Genomic DNA, 16,744 nt, shown 5'->3' with positions numbered 1-16,744 from the left:
TCCACCTCTGCCTGCTTGTGCGTGCTCTCTTTCTCTCTCTGACAAATAAATAAAATCTTTTTTAAAAAATAAGATTTTATTTATTTACTTGAGAGATAGAGAGGGATCACACACAGGGGTAGTGGGAAAAGCACACTCTCTGCTCAGCAGGTAGTCTGACTCCTGGAGGGTCTCTATCCCAGGACCCTGGGATCATGACCTAAGACAAGGGCAGACCCTTTACCAACAGAATCGCCCAGGCGCCTTAGGCAGCGCCATTCTTAAAATGTGTGGAGAATTTCAATTACTTTTGCACCCATCTAGATCTAATCTTCCTCTTTTTATTTTCCTTTTGTTTTTCCCACTTTTATCAGGAGCATTGTTTTCCCTACTTGTATCAGGATGGAAAGCAGTATAGTGATATCTTTTTTTTTTTTTTTTTTAAAGATTTTATTTATTTATTTAACAGAGAGAGATCACAAGTAGGCAGACAGGCAGGCAGAGAGAGAGAGGAGGAAGCAGGCTCCCTGCTGAGCACAGAGGCCGATGCGGGACTCGATCCCAGGACCCTGAGATCATGACCTGAGCCGAAGGCAGCGGCTTAACCCACTGAGCCACCCAGGCGCCCCAATACAGTGATATTTCTTTGCCTGGGTTCCCGCCCTGAGGTCGCACCCTTCAGGTGCACACTTCCAGACAAAGAGGGTTTTCTCCCCTAAAATTAAATCTTGTTCTTCCCCTCCCCCCTTCTTTCTATCAATATCAAAAGAAAAAATTGTGCAAAACCTTAGCCCAGAGGTCGGAAGATTAATTTCCTTTCACAAAGATGTACAGCATAGTACCAGGCACTATAGAGGCTACAAAGATTAACAGAAATTCTACTCATGAACGAGGAAGAATATAATAACGGCTCTAGGGGAGCCTGGGTAGCTCAGTGGGTTAAAGCCTCTGCCTTCGGATCAGGTCATGATCCCAGGGTCATGGGTTCGAGCCCCACATCAGGCTGTCTGCTCAGCAAGGAGCCTGCTTCCTCCTCTCTCTGCCTGCCTGTCTGCCTACTTGTAATCTCTGTCTTTGAAATAAATAAATAAATAAAATCTAAAATAATAATAATAATAATAATGGCTCTAAAAGAGACGTTCAGAAGATCAACAGATGTCTGACGATGACGCGCCCACGAAGTCGCTTCTGTTCTGCTTATGTATCAATTCCGTGACCACAAACTCGCCAAGCAGTTTGCCACGCGACTCCGTTCCTCCTGGTCATCTCTGCAGCTTCTCATACACTCACTCCTGCGCCCTTTATCGCTAGAGGTGTGAAACTACATCTCCCGAAAGGCCGCGTTGTCCCCTTCCTTCCTCCTTCTCCCAGTTCCGAGCCATGGCAACGGCGTGACGTGGGGGTACTGGGAGCTGTGGGAGCAGCGGTCGCGGCTTCAGTTCTAGGCTACCCCGCCGCCCGGGCGGGAGCAGGGCGAGAGGAGCTGCAGCCCCGAGGCGCTCCTGTTCTCGGGGACCCTGAGCCCGCCCGGCGGCGGCTTCCTGCCTCTTTTCCTCCAGAGTGAGGAGGGCGCAGCGGGGGTCAGAGCCCAGAGGGCAAGGGAGGTTCGGTCCCGCGCATGGCCTCGGCGGGTGCGCGGCGGCTCCCAGCCGGGACGCGCGCAGCGGCCCAGCGTTGCTGCGGCTTCACGCTCCCCCTGGGCACGCGCCCGGCTCCTCCCCCGGGCCCTCCGCGACCGCCGCGACCAATGAGGTGAGAGGGAGGTGCGAGCGTCTGCGCGGCTGGCAAGGGTGTCGCCCCGAGGCCCCAAGTTCCACCGCGGAGGCTTTTAACCCTAGGGTGCGGGCGCGGCGTGGGGCGGCAGCGGTCTTTCCTATGGGTCTCATATAGAGCTTTGGGGAAAGGGGAAGTACCCGGGATGGGTGCCCTATCACTACGTGCCCCTCGCGGGAGCCCTGGCAACGCCCGGCTTGGCAAGGCCCCAGAGACTGGGATACTTTCTGAGTCCTAGCTTTTAACAGTATCGTAGCCCACACTCCAAGGCAACTACGCTTCGCATGCACCCCACTTTTCCCCATCTCCTCCCCCGGCACTGTCCTCATCCGCCCTCGACCTTTCGCACTCGTGACTGCCTGGCAAGGGAGCCTGTCGGGCTGCAGCAGGTGCTGGGGAAAACGCTTGTTTGTTCATATGACCTTCCTCTGGGATGTACCCCCGCCCCCTTTCCCCTGGGAATGGTTGAAGAATACAAAGAATCTTGACGTCCTCTCTCCTTTCCTTTTGTCCGTAGATTTCTGATGTCTTGCAGCCTTTTCTTGCCCCGGGCTGCCCAGGTCTTGGGGGCCGAGGTTGGCTTACCTCCTACGCGCTCCTTCATGGGCTTTGCTGCCCCCTTCACCAACAAGCGAAAAGCTTACTCTGAGCGTAGGATCATGGGGTGAGCATCCTCCCCTGTCCAACATTCTTCCATATTCCCTTCCTCCCCAAATGATTAAATCCAAGCTAGAGTGTAAAGGTAGCAATAGTGAGCAAGATTCATCCCTGGCCATCTCTTTCCCAAGCTATTATTACTGATCCTTTATCCTTCTCTGCCAGCCTTCCAACCTTAATTTCCCTCTTCTTCGTTGTCCTGCATATGCATTAAGTGAAACGGGATTAGATTTGGACAATATAAGACAACAGAGTATTATTTCTCTGCCGACCTTTTAAATGTATTTGTGGGCAAGATATAATACTAACACTTAATTGAGCACTTGCTACTGCTAGTAGGTAGACTACTCCAATGTTTTAGGTAGGTTTTCTCATTTGATCCTCTCAAAAGACCCATGAACCAGGTATTATTATTAACTCTGATTTAGGGATGAGAAAACAGAGGTAGTTTACTTATTAGGGCTACATTTTTGGAAAGTTGTAGAGCTAGGTTCTGAGTTCTTGTGTGATCACCAGTAAAACTGATAGCTTCTGTTCCTCCTAAAATGATCTCTGTTAGGATCAAAATAGATAATAAATACAAAAGCATTCTGTGAACTGCAAAACATAATTTTAACATCATGGAAATTTCCATGTTTGTTTTTGGGAAGTCATTCATCTGGGCTTCTTTGGGATCTCTAGTTCTTGACGGTGAATGGTTGATGGGCAAAGGCATGGGTAGGGGGAGGGCAATTAGGGCAAGGAGGAACCTGACCCAGGTGGCAATCTCTTGGCCTCTCTCTGATTCCTTCCATTAGGTACTCAATGCAGGAGATGTTTGAAGTGGTGTCCAATGTCCAGGAGTATCGTGAGTTTGTGCCCTGGTGTAAGAAGTCCTTGGTGGTATCTAGCCGTAAAGGTCACCTGAAGGCCCAGTTAGAGGTTGGCTTTCCACCTATTGTGGAACGTTATACCTCTGCTGTTTCCATGGTCAAACCTCACATGGTCAAGGTGAGGCTTTGGGAAGGATAAATTAGCAAAGTTTTTGTGTTCTCTTGCGTTTTTACATGTAAGGGCTATTTTGGCCTTCTTTGTAATGATTGTATCTCCATGTGTCAAATACTCTCCTAAAAAAACATTAGAAGGGAAAGAAAACGTTTCTTTCTTATACCCTCCTCTACCTACTACAGGTTTTATCCCACTGTAATATTATTTACCTGACTGCCCTCTTCTAGGCTGTTTGCACTGATGCCAAGCTCTTCAACCACTTAGAGACCATTTGGCGATTCAGCCCTGGTATTCCTGCCTACCCCCGAACTTGCACTGTGGACTTTTCGGTGAGTCAAGAGGCTGTGTAGCAGAGCGCTACAACTGGTTTGTGAGAGTTGAGCAGAGGTACTATGAAAGTTATTAGGTATAGCTAGCACTTAGCATTTTCCGAAGTCAATGACACTTTCTACAGGTCTGAGATTATATCAGACTTATACTCTGTGCTCAGTCCCAAGTAAGGGCTTTTGAAGGGATCTAAGGAACTGGAGGGGGAGGGAAAGAAAACACATTGAATAGTAAGTATCCTTGTGTTTGGCCAGGAACTATCCAACATGGTCCTGAGTAGTTTCTGTCTGTCTCTTACCTCTTCCAGATTTCCTTTGAATTTCGTTCTCTGCTGCACTCCCAGCTGGCTACCATGTTTTTTGATGAGGTTGTCAAGCAGAATGTTGCTGCCTTTGAGCGTCGGGCAGCTACCAAGTTTGGTCCAGAAACAGCCATCCCCCGTGAACTGATGTTCCATGAGGTGCACCAGACTTGAGGCAGGATTGTTCCCTGGCCTCTCCTCTAGTTTCCCTCCCAACCAATTCTCTTATTTATTTCATTTGGCTCCTGCTCCAATATAAGGGAAGAAGAGTCTGTGTTCATACTGATGTTCTCTCTCTCACTTCCCCAGAAATTGGGTTATAAGCTGGCTGGAAATGCTGGGGCAGAAAGGCAGGAGGTTATGGAAAGGAGACATGCCAAGGAAATGGTCAGGCTCACCTTGAGAGCCCCATATGCCTGATGTCTGCAACCTACCTACAATGAATTATAATCAGGACAGTTGGTTGTCTCTGGACCCTGTCAAGGTGTTTTAGTATATGACCAGGGGAAGATAGCAACTTTCTAGGGAATGAATAAACTGAGCTTTTTCCTCTGACAGAGGTATTGAGTGGTTGATAACTGCTGCCTGCCCAAGACGCCTCAGGAAATGCCTGAGATCTGGCCCCAGCTTGAAATCCATATGACCTCACTTTAAGAATATTTCCATGCTGCCTGGTTAGTGGAGAGTGAGGGGCTTTCTTAACATCAGTGCCCAGGGGCAAGGAGAAAAAAAGCACTGAAGAGAATTGTACTCTTGGATCGTATCTTTTTCTTCTACTTGGCTGAGTTTTTATAAAATTTCAATAAATTAAATGTGACAGTATGAATTTAGCTTTTTTATACTGTCTTGGGGGAATGATGTGGATATACCAGAGTAGAAGAAAGTCATGGGTTCCTTCCTCAGGGGAATAAAGGTGCAAGAAGGCCTCTTGGACATAGTGTCCCTGCTAACTATAGTAGCACATTCTACAAGCCAGGACCTAGTACCCACTCCCTTGGCTATTTATAGACTTTTTCAGAAGGTCAGTTGTAGCAGGAGGCTCAGGACAGAATAATCTGGCATCAGATCTACCATATAGCTGATGGTCTTAGGACCACCTCTTACTTTGAGGACTTCCTTAAGAGACTGCAAAGAGGAGGCATTCCACACAGTACCAGAGCCCTCTAGTGGCTCAGATCCAGAGTTAGCAGTCCTCCTCTGCCCTTGGTATGGTTTTGTTCTTTTCACCCAGTGGGCTGCACCAGTTTCCTTGGATTAGTCACATATGCAGTTGTGAGGTCTCAGCTTCGGTCCTCGAGTGTTCTATCTTACAACAAAATTAGGAAGGATGGGGGGCTAAAGGTCAAGGACATTTAACCCTGAGGAAAAACAGAACTCTTCTTTGGAAATTTCACAGGGACCCTGCCTTATTAGGGTAAATGAATGTCAAATCCACATAAAGATAAAGGATGTATAGGATAACTTAGAACCCACTTAGTCTAGGATCTTGCTAGTCAGATTCCTTACTTTATAACAGAGATTCTTACAGGCCTTATTTAATAGCAGGCTCAAGCATTGTTAATAAAAACATTTATTTTGCATTTTATACAGAACAACCTGAAGTCTGGATCATGACTTGACAGTTACCCAGGGGTATACAGACAATGTGTCCATCTCAGCGTGGTTCTAGGGATTAGGGATCCACACAAACACAGGCAGGAGTTGCAAGAGAGGAAGGGGGCACAGTAGGAGTGTATTTCAATCCTTTCTTAAAGAAAAGGCAGTAGAGCATTCTGAGTCACTGAAAACCTGTGCAAATGGGGCTTCTAAAAAACAAACACTGTACTGTGAGCTCTTGGGGAAGGGACTGGATAAGGAACTTGATAAATAAAGGGATATTTCCTGGTAGCAGAGAAAGAGAAGGGAAGCCTATTATTAATGTTCTCAGCCCCAGGACCTGATATTCAAAGGAAACCACCACCAATCTTAAATTTCCCTGCTCAGAAAGTACCCATATCCCTGGAACCAGACTATGAAGATACCATGCTAGTCATTCCCAAGTCCTTACTCAATGGCCCACAGCATATTAAAATAAAGGGGGAAAAAAGTCAGAAGATAGTGGCTTGTGTTCCATGGAAGTGAAAACTCAGTTCATGATAAGCACTGATAAAGCCAAATGACTGGGAAGGACCACAGCTCAGACAGTGGCATATACAACCTGCTGAAAGAGGTCTCTAGTGAGGACCAAGAAGGGAAGGTCCGGAGCACCTTCAGCTTGAGGTGCAGCAGGTACAGAAAATCTGAAAGGAGGGTCGTATTAAAGTAGTGGGGAAAGAACACTCTAGATCTTAATTTTCATGTGATAATTAAAAAAATCAAATACTGGGTGCCCGTCACAATGAATCCCATCGCCTTTATGGTCACCTGGTAGCATAAAAGTGCCAAAGATGTTCGACTAACCACAGGTCTTGCTAGAAGTGTCTGTGTGCATGGGAGAGAGCAATGGGGTTTGATAGAGCTGACAATCCAACATGATTCCTATGGAAACAGAAGAGGCCAGAGTCCTGATTTGCTGGCCTCTGGAGGGCTGGAGACAGAAGAACTAAAAGCTCTGAAGTGGTTGCAGAGAATCTGCAGCTTCAACCCAGGCAAAGGAGAGTGAGATTCTCACTCTAGATTTGGTGGGGGGCCCAAACCTAACCCATACCACATGCACTAGTCCTGGTCACCCTACAGTTGATGGGCAACTCACCAGGCAGGAGAAAGGAACTGGCTGGGGAAGAAGGGGTTACTTTTTATCTTTTAAAGTCTTAATTTATATTTTAACCTCAAACTTATTATCAGTGCCTCAGATACAATTTAATCTTAAGTCTTAAAAAGCCCCCTGAAACAAAACAAAATTATACTTTTTTTTAAAGCTCCCTCACTTTCTGATAGTTTCCCCCAGTCTTCAGTTTTACCCTGACTTAGAGTCCACAAACTTCATCAGACCATCCGTGCTCATGGACTTGGGCCTCTCTAGTGGGAAGCCTAGGGCTCGGCTCCAGATGAGTTGTGCCAGTACACCCAGTGCCCGTGACACCCCAAACAGGACTGTGTAGTAATTCATCTCTGTCATGCCATAGTACTGTAAGATAAGAGAGAAAAAAGTTATGTTAAAGGCCCTGGGGTAATGGCATGCACAAGTCCCAGGTGATAGTAACCTTAACCAACTCAGCCTTCAACAGAAATGACACTAGGGAAAGTACAGTAACTAGGATTCTGAAAAGAGAACAGCCCGTTCCTCTTGTCTGCACCTGCCCTCCGCCATATGCAACTTTATCAAAAGAATAAGGAAGAAGGCATGAGTCCTTGCTCTGACTAGTCCTTGCTCTGATTTTCTGCATGGCAGAGAACACTAACATTTGGCACAAATTAAAGGGAATGCAGAGAAGGGAAGACTCACCTGGAGCAGCACTCCACTGTGAGCATCTACATTGGGCCAAGGATTTTTGGCCTTGCCCTGCTCTAACAGGACATTAGGCACAATCTTGTACAGCTGAGCAACCAGCTTAAACATGGAGTCATGAGGCAGGTGTTTCAAAGCAAACTCTCGCTGACAGGTATATCGTGGATCAGTCTTCCTTAGTACCGCATGGCCATAGCCTGGGACAACCTGCAAAAAGCAAGGGTAAAAAGCCAGTTGTACTCTCAAGAAGAAGTTCTTGTCTTTTCTAAATTCTTCAGGATAGACAAATATGGGGGAAGTCTTCTCTAACTTAGGGGACCTCTTTCATTCTATTCTTTATTCTTCCAAATTGTACAATTTGGGTCTTGGCTTCTTTCCTAGCTGCTAAGCATCTCTGCTTACCCGTCCTGAGTTCAGTGTGTTCCATATGTAGTCTCGTAACTTCTCATCTGACACATCTTTGCCAACTTCTTTCTGTAGTTGTGTCAACCAAACAAGTACTTCCTGTGGGTAAGGTTTAGGGAATAAGATAGTATCAATACATATGCCAGGAGAGAATGCCAAGATCAGAAGCATGGGAGTAAGAAAAACAGGGAGCAGGAAAAGAAAAGGAGTCTTACCTGATTTGCCAAACCATGCAGGGGCCCTGCTAGCCCATTCATGGCTGCTGCAAAGGACAGGTAGGGGTCTGAAAGGGCACTGCCCACCAGGTGGCTAGTATGGGCACTTACATTGCCTCCCTCATGGTCACTGTGGGGGAAGTAAGAAAGGAGAAAAGCTCTGGTAAGACAAGTCCCAATCTCATTACCAGCCTTTGTTCACTAATCCACAGAGCTGGAGAGGTCACTGGTTGATGATGCCTGTGTGCCAAGCTCCCACACTCTCACTCCAGCTTTAACAGCAATGGCCAGAAGAGGGAGCTCCTGGAAAGCTGAAAGATCATCTACTGCAGCAACTAGCACCTTTCCCAAGCTTCTTAGAAGCATTACTTTGTTCTTATTGTGGTTATGGTAATTTCCCCACACCTCTGGACTTCCTTTACTAGACTCCTTTTTTGCCTTCTGTGATCCTACGCCAAGTTTCCATCTCCATGTTGCCTGCCACCTGTTCCCAGAAGATGAGAATGTTAAGGAGCTTTTCTTAAAATTTTCTACCAACCCAGGCATCTGTAGCTGTGGTTCCTGGGTCTAGCTTACCTGTGGATGGTGAGGTACAAGCGCATGAGCTCAGTGAACTGAGCATCGGTATAGCCTAACATGTTGGTGAAATTGTGGGACCAGTCCAGCTTAGAGTCAATGGCCCCAATGCTGCTGCCCTCCCGGTAAAGATTCCGGTAAATCTTTGCTGCAACACAAGGTAGCTTTGCGATCAGATCCATACAATCTTCATAAATCAACTGAGGAGAGGAGGAAAATGGAGAAAAAAGAAAAGAATTTATCAACAAAAAAAGAATTAGGCAAGGATGCTCTTTGTTCCCCATGGATTGGTTGATGGTGTTATGCTCAGCGATTATATAAGGAGGCTAACAACAATAACTATTTAATCAAATAATTTTATGATCCAGGCTCTGCACTAAGGGATTCACATATAGGATCTCATGTATGTCTTGTGTATATTAAAACATTATTTCTGGGGACACCTGGGTGGCTCAGTCGTTAACCATCTATCTTCAGCTCAGGTCATGATCCCAGGGTCCTGGGATCAAGCCCCATGTCAGGCTCCCTGCTCCGTTAAGAAGCCTGCTTCTCCCTCTCCCTCTCCCTCTGCTTGTGTTCTATCTGTCAAATAAATATATTAAATAAATAAATAAACCACATTATTTCTGGGGTGCCTGGGTGGCTCAATCACTTAAGTGTCTGACTTAGACTCCCCCTGCTTAAGCTACCCCCCAAATAAATAAATCTTAAAATACCCAAATCTTAAAATAATAATACCCAAATCTTAAAAAAATACCCAAATGAAATCTTAAAATAAAAATTTCCAATTTTGGGGGCACCTGGGTGGCTCAGTGGGTTAAGCCGCTGCCTTCGGCTCAGGTCATGGTCTCAGGGTCCTGGGATTGAGTCCCGCATCGGGCTCTCTGCTCAGCAGGGAGCCTGCTTCCCTTCCTCTCTCTCTGCCTGCCTCTCTGCCTACTTGTGATCTCTGTCAAATAAATAAATAAAATCTTAAAAAAAAAAAATTTACAATTTTTACCACATAGTGACCTCTATTTTAAAGGTGAGGGAACTAAAGCTCAGAGCATTCAGTTAAATGCCAAAGTCAGATTTTTTATTTTTTTTTTTAAGATTTTTATTTATTGATTTATTTGTCAGAGAGAGAGAGAGAGAGCACAGGCAGACAGAGTGGAAGGCAGAGTCAGAGGGAGAAGCAGGCTCCCTGCGGAGCAAGGAGCCCGATGTGGGACTCGATCCCAGGACGCTGGGATCATGACCTGAGCCGAAGGCAGCTGCTTAACCAACTGAGCCACCCAGGCATCCCCAAAGTCAGATTTTTAAAAAAGAGTTATTTATTTATTGGTGGGGATGGACAAAGGGAGAGGGAGAGAGAATCTCAAGCAGACTCTCCACTGAGCACGGAATCCCATGCAGGGGTCGATCTCATGACCCTGAGATCAGGACACCTGAGCCAAAACCAGAGTTGGATACTTAACTGACTAAGCTACCCAAGCGCCCCCAAAGTCAGATTTTGAAGCCTTTTATGTGTAATCATGATCCTTCCCAGTACATGACTCAATGAATGAGCTAAGACACTAGGTTTTAACAATTAATTCTATGTTCCACCTTACAAAGAAAATTCACCATATATGCCAAGGGTCAAACAGTGGCATTCAATTGTTAGTTAATAACAAAGGCTTCCATTTTTAAAGCACTTATTATATAATAGGCACTGTGGTATGTTATTTGCATTTTTTTTCTTTTCTCACAATAGTCCTATAAGGTAATACATCCTCATTTTATAAATGAAGAAATTGGGGCTTAGCCAGGTCAAGTAACTTGCCCAAAGTTACCCACTCAGCTAATAAGCATCATGTAGCTTAAACAATTAACTCATAGACATTTTTGTTTCATCACACCTTTACTTTCCCCTCCCAAATTACTGTGAGTAAATTCCAGACATTATATATTCCAACACATAAATATTTAAGCATATTATCTCTAAAAGATAAAGGCTATTGATAAATAAAAATCACAAAACCCTTATCCTACAGTAAAAAAATTAGATCCTCAATATCATTAAGTATCTACTCCGTATTTAAGTTTCCCTGATTATAAAGCCCCCCACTTCATTTATTTGATTCAGGACTGATAACAGCCCACATTGCAATCATCTCATGCTTCTCTGAAGTCTCTCTCTCTCTTTCTTTTTTAAGATTTTATTTATTTGACAGATCACAAGTAGACAGAGAGGCAGGCAGAGAGAGAGAGGAGGAAGCAGGCTCCCTGCTGAGCAGAGAGCCCGATGCGGGACTCGATCCCAGGACCCTGAGATCATGACCTGAGCCGAAGGCAGCGGCTTAACCCACTGAGCCACCCAGGCGCCCCTGAAGTCTCTTTTTTTTATAATCAATGTTAAGCTCCCTCTTGTGCTCTTTCTTTCCCTTTTTTTTTTTTTTTTTTTTTAAAGATTTTATTCATTTGACAGAGACACAGTGAGAGAGGGAACACAAGCAGGGGGAATGGGAGAGAAGAAGCAGGGTTCCTGCCGAGCAGGGAGCCCAATGCCGGGCCCAAATCCAGGACCCTGGGATCCTGACCCGAGCTGAAGGCAGACCTCCAATGACTGAGCCACCCACGTGCCCCTGTCTCCCTTTTTAAACTTTGCAATTTATTTATGGAAAATTGGATCACTCATTCTGGAGAACTTCCCAGTTTAGATTTTGCTGGTTATATACCTGTGATATCATTTAACGTGTTCCTCTGTCTACTGTATTTTCTACAAACTGAGAGTTAGATTTAAAGGCTTGAGTAGATTCAGGTTCAAGTTTTTTTAGGAAGACTACTCGAATGAGCAGCTGGTGATATATAGAAGTACTGAACCACTATATTGTAAGCTGAAACTAATACTATACTGTATGTTAACTAACTGAAATTTAAACTTAAAAAAAGACTACCTGATTGGGGCGCCTGGGTGGCTCAGTGGGTTAAAGCCTCTGCTTTCGGCTCAGGTCATGATCCCAGGGTCCTGGGATCGAGCCCCGCATCAGGCTCTCTGCTCCGCGAGAAGCCTGCTTCCTCCTCTCTCTGCCTGCCTCTCTGCTTACCTGTGATTTCTCTTTGTCAAATAAATAAATAAAATCTTAAAAAAAAAAAAAAATAGACTACCTGATAAATAGCCTTGTGTTCATTTATTAAGAGAAACATAGAAAAAGAAAAAAGAGAAACACAGTTGGTAGAGCATAAGACTCTTAATCTTGGGGTTATAAGTTCGAGCCCTACACTGGTTATAGAGATTACTTAAAAATAAAATCTTTTGGGGTGCCTGAGTGGCTCAATGGGTTAAGCCTCTGCCTTCAGCTCAGGTCATGATCTCAGGGTCCTGGGATCAAGCCCCATGTTGGGCTCTCTGCTTAGCAGGGATCCTGCTTTCCCCTCCACCCTGCCTGCCTCTCTGCCTACTTGTGATCTCTCTCTGTCAAATAAATAAAAATAAAATCTTTAAAATTAAATAAATAAAATCTTATTTTATTTTATTTTATTTAATTACTTGACACACAGAGAGAGAGAGAGCACAAGGCAGCAGAGTAGCAGGTAGAGGAAGAGGGAGAAGGCGGCTCCCTGCTGAGCAAGGAGCCTGACATGGGGCTCGATCCCAGGACCCTGGGATCATGACCTGAGCCAAAGGCAGTTGCTTAACCAACTAAGCTATCAGGCGCTCCAAATAAAATCTTTTAAAAAAAGATAGAAACATATAATCTAGCCACCTGTGATATTAATAGCTTACTCAACTCTTATGTCTCAATTCTATCTTCTCAAAGGGATTTTAAGTTCCTTAGGGACAAGACAGGATTTTGGCATTTTCTTTTTTAAAATAACTTTAAAGGGGCGCCTGGGTGGCTCAGTGGATTAAGCCGCTGCCTTTGGTTCAGGTCATGATCTCAGGGTCCTGGGATCGAGCCCTGCATCGGGCTCTCTGCTCAGCAGGGAGCCTGCTTCCTCCTCTCTCTCTGCCTGCCTCTCTGCCTGCTTGTCATCTCTCTCTGTCAAATAAATAAATAAAATCTTAATAAATAAATAAATAACATAACATAACATAACTTTAAAAAGTACCAAATAGTGAATTTTGTCAGTGCCGCTGGATTCTATAAATTAAAAAGCTACTTGAAGCAAGAAATACTCAGCCTAACACAAGTTCTCAGGAGATTACTTATATGCCAATCATACTACTAACTATACCTCCTTTATATCCCCCAAGGAAGGAGGTTACTTCCAGAAGTCTGCATCAAGTATATGCAGTTCTAAGAGACCTGGATTGATTAGCACAATGCCAAGAACAGAATCCTGGCTAGACAAATTGTTATCTGTGGTATATATACTAACTTGCAAAACTATTTGGAAAGTATGGATGGCCACATCAAAAAGAAGACATATAAAGGAGATTGTATGTCAGTTTCCACTACTGAGAATGAAGTGTATAAACCAACATATATCAGATCAGGTATGACAATGTGGAATCCTTACTATGGTCAATGCAAAAGATCAACACAAAACAAAACAAAACAAAAATGACAGAAAACTCCTGCTATTTATTTTTTAATAAGCTAACACTGAGGTGCTATTAGCTATTTGTACCAACACATTCTTCATCAAGCCTTGGAATTAAAAAGACAATTAAGACATGTCAACATCACAACTATCTGGAATAAAGGTTACAAAGCTGACTATAATCATCAACATGAGCCAGCATCTCCATGGCTACCAAAATCCTGGCCATGTAGTTAGCTTTCAATCATTTTTAAGGAGACAAAGAAAAAGAAGAAAGCTAGTATTAATTGTGAATAGCCCCCAGAGTGAGGGAAACTCAAGTTTGAATCTGGTCTCTATCACTTTTAGCTGCAAGACCTTGGGCTACTCAACTTCTCTAATCCTGAGTTTTCCCATTCAGTAAAATGAGAATAACAAATAACATCTACCTCATAGGGTTGTTCTGAGGATTAAATCAGATAATGATTAAAAAGAATTTAAGCGGGGCGCCTGGGTGGCTCAGTGGGTTAAGCCGCTGCCTTCGGCTCAGGTCATGATCTCAGGGTCCTGGGATCGGGTGCCGCATCAGGCTCTCTGCTCAGCGGGGAGCCTGCTTCCTCCTCTCTCTCTGCCTACTTGTGATCTCTGTCAAATAAATAAATAAAATCTTTAAAAAAAAAAAAAAAGAATTTAAGCATAATATCAGACATGTATTCAAAAGTTTTCAGGTGTTTGGATGGTGATTTTATAAAAACTTCAAAACCTATGTATACCAGTCATAGGCTTTATAAAGGTGGCATTATCAGGAAAACTTGATCTGCCAGCTATTTAGCAAATTTTACTGAATTCAACATTTTTTTAAAAAGATTTTATTTATTTATATGACAGACACAGTGAGAGAGGGAACATAAGCAGGGGGAATGGGAGAGGGAGAAGCAGGCTTCCCACTGAGCAGGGAGCTCGATGCAGGACTCTGGGATCATGACCTGAGCCAAAGGCAGACGCTTAACAACTGAGTCACCCAGGTGCCCCTGTATTCAACATCTTAAGGTTATTTCATAATTAAACACCTGGTAGCATCATAGCAATCTCCTGGTCATGAGTGAAGTGAGGTCATTCAGCAAGAGACCCAACTTTTTCAACTCAATAGATTATACTATACTATTGATCTCTGTTATGGAAAAAATGTTACATTCTAAAAATCATCCTCTTAAGGTATACATTAAAAAGAAAAAGGAAAAAAAAAGTATGAACTGACTGATAGCTCTAGTAAAAACTCAGGTCATGCATGAACTCCTTGACATAAATTTTTATTTTTTTAATTTTTATTTATTTATTAGATTTTATTTATTTATTTGACAGATCACAAGTAGGCAGAGAGGCAGGTAGAGAGGGGGAAACAGGCTCCCTGCTGAGCAGAGAGTCTGATGCAGGCAGGGCTCAATCCCAGGACCTGAGCCAAAGACAGAGGCTTAACCTACTGAGCCACCCAGGCACCCCTCGATATAAATTTTCAAACAGAAATAACCAGCCTAATGATGTCATGCATTTCTACTTAAGTAGCCTATGGTTAACCAAGGCAGAGCAAGGCAGAGCATTGAATAGAAATAGTGTGTCTGACCACTGAGAGAGATATAACATGTAATACCAAAAGAGCATGAAGCTCTACTGAACTAAAGTTACCAGTGCTAGTATTTGTGCAGTGTAAACTCATCAGACACATACCCTACGGCTGACAAATACATCAGTACTGCTTATAAATACTCTCCAAAAGATCGGCAAAGTCGTGGAATATAACACATTCACCTCAAGACAACCACACTCACATGACATCTCATGAAGAGATAATGGCAGAACAAGGAATGATATACGTTGAAACAGGATTCATTTTAACAATTCAGTAAAGAACAGTATAAAGTAATGAAGCATGTTTGGATGCCTAGGAAATATCTTACAGACATCTATTGTAAAGCATGAAGAAGCTGTTTTCTCCCCGTCTCATGACAGTCAAGACAACGGCATTATAAGCAGTTAACAGCCACATCTACGTGGTAAATTTCTAAAAGACAAGTTTTACAATAGCAGAACTGCTCATCTCAATTTAACCTTTTCTGTTATGGTGACCCATAACAGAAAATAACAAGCTTGAATAGCAAAAAAGAAAATGGAAAGCAATATATTCAGATTCTACAAACTTCTGAGCCTGCTGATATATGGCTTTAAATACAATTTAAGCACTTGTGAAAGTGTATATTTTCCATCATTCCTATACCTTCCTTCTCAATGCCAACCAAACTAATTTCAAACCCACTCTCCCTCTTTCCCCCAATAGCAAACACAATTCTTTTTTTTTTTTTTTTTTTAAAGATTTTTATTTATTTATTTGACAGAGAGAGATCACAAGTAGGCAGAGAGGCAGGCAGAGAGAGAGGAGGAAGGAGGCTCCCTGCTGAGTAGAGAGCCCGATGCGGGACTCGATCCCAGGACCCTGAGATCATGACCTGAGCCGAAGGCAGCGGCTTAACCCACTGAGCCACCCAGGCGCCCCGCAAACACAATTCTTTATACACAGTTGGCACTGAGTAAATATTGACCAATCAAATGAAGGAGGATTTGCCAAAACCCTAAGAGCATTGCATCAGACCAGTGGGCGATGCATGCTCTTCTGTGCCAGGCATCAAGTGAACTCTTTGGGGGCTTTCTCCTGGTCAAATCATCTAATGTACCTGCTTTGCAAAAAGGAACTGATCTGTTCTGTATTATCTGTCTCCAAACAAGGAAAGAAAATGAGATGTCTTGCTGTAAACCTAGCCAGATAACTTGTCCTTTACCCAGTGTTTGTGGGTACCATGTGGGGTACTGGAAAGAGGACGGAAGCAATTATGTACTATGCATTGGGACAAGGCACAATAGTCTTCACATACTCAGACCAGTTCGAACTATTAAAATCACATTTCATTTTCAGAAAGTAAAGCTCGGGGCGCCTGGGTGGCTCAGTGGGTTAAAGCCTCTGCCTTCGGCTCAGGTCATGATCCCAGTGTCCTGGGATCAAGCCCCGCATCGGGCTGTCTGCTCTGCAGAGAGCCCGCTTCCTCCTCTCTCTCTCTCTGCCTGCTCTCTGCCTAGTTGTGATCTCTGTCAAATAAATAAATAAAATCTTTTAAAAAAAAAAAAGAGGGGCGCCTGGGTGGCTCAGTGGGTAAAGCCGCTGCCTTCGGCTCAGGTCATGATCTCAGGGTCCTGGGATCGAGTCCCGCATCGGGCTCTCTGCTCAGCAGGGAGCCTGCTTCCTCCTCTCTCTGCCTGCCTCTCTGCTTACTTGTAATTTCTCTCTGTCAAATAAATAAATAAAATCTTTAAAAAAAAAAAAAAAAAAGAAAAAGAAAAGAAAGCTCATTTGTGTCTGGATCCCACTTCCAGGATACTAACCATCCTTCTGCTCCTGAGAGGTATCTTGAATGGGACAGTACAGAACACTGGTTGATTGGTATTAGTCCTCCTAGACTCTAGAACTGCCTTAGTGCCATTCACCTAATGTTCTCAAGGTTCTCCTTATTTGAAGAAGAAGAAGGGACTTTTGGGGGCTAGGGTGAGACTGCTCTGCAAAAT

General features: G+C 44.0%; 2 protein-coding genes across 6 annotated transcripts in view; one reads left to right on the top strand and one right to left on the bottom strand.

The window, feature by feature from the left end:
* Positions 1-1,362: 1,362 nt before the first annotated feature.
* COQ10A (coenzyme Q10A) lies at positions 1,363-6,883 on the top strand. 2 transcript variants are annotated; one of them, XM_059184954.1, is made up of 5 exons: positions 1,363-1,731; positions 2,270-2,416; positions 3,207-3,399; positions 3,624-3,725; positions 4,031-6,883. In XM_059184954.1, exons 1-5 carry the CDS (start codon positions 1,598-1,600, stop codon positions 4,196-4,198), a joined length of 744 nt encoding a protein of 247 aa, XP_059040937.1. In that variant the 5' UTR covers positions 1,363-1,597; the 3' UTR covers positions 4,199-6,883. The 2 variants fall into 2 exon arrangements, with proteins under 2 accessions (XP_059040937.1, XP_059040938.1); XM_059184955.1 differs by lacking the exon at positions 1,363-1,731 and adding an exon at positions 1,848-2,141.
* Positions 5,577-16,744, bottom strand: part of LOC131838599 (protein canopy homolog 2) — a 38,912-nt gene continuing 27,744 nt past the window's right edge. For all 4 annotated transcript variants that reach the window (XM_059184949.1, XM_059184950.1, XM_059184948.1 and 1 more), the window contains 5 exons: positions 8,648-8,847; positions 8,072-8,201; positions 7,854-7,955; positions 7,449-7,658; positions 5,577-7,130 (listed from right to left, as the gene is read on the bottom strand). In XM_059184949.1, coding sequence (XP_059040932.1) covers positions 6,960-7,130; positions 7,449-7,658; positions 7,854-7,955; positions 8,072-8,201; positions 8,648-8,847 — 813 coding nt within the window. In that variant the 3' untranslated portion in view covers positions 5,577-6,959. The remainder of the gene's footprint in view (positions 7,131-7,448; positions 7,659-7,853; positions 7,956-8,071; positions 8,202-8,647; positions 8,848-16,744) is intronic.

This window comes from Mustela lutreola, chromosome 8 (genome assembly GCF_030435805.1).
Source record: "Mustela lutreola isolate mMusLut2 chromosome 8, mMusLut2.pri, whole genome shotgun sequence".
Taxonomy (NCBI): Eukaryota; Metazoa; Chordata; class Mammalia; order Carnivora; family Mustelidae; genus Mustela; species Mustela lutreola.
This window is presented reverse-complemented; position numbering and strand designations above follow the sequence as displayed.

Coding starts and splice junctions, on each gene's coding strand:
- COQ10A (XM_059184954.1), top strand. CDS start 1,598: ATGGCCTCGGCGGGTGCGCGGCGGCTCCCAGCCGGGACGCGCGCAGCG. Junction 2,417..3,206: donor TCTGAGCGTAGGATCATGGG/GTGAGCATCCTC, acceptor TCCTTCCATTAG/GTACTCAATGCAGGAGATGT. Junction 3,726..4,030: donor CTTGCACTGTGGACTTTTCG/GTGAGTCAAGAG, acceptor TACCTCTTCCAG/ATTTCCTTTGAATTTCGTTC.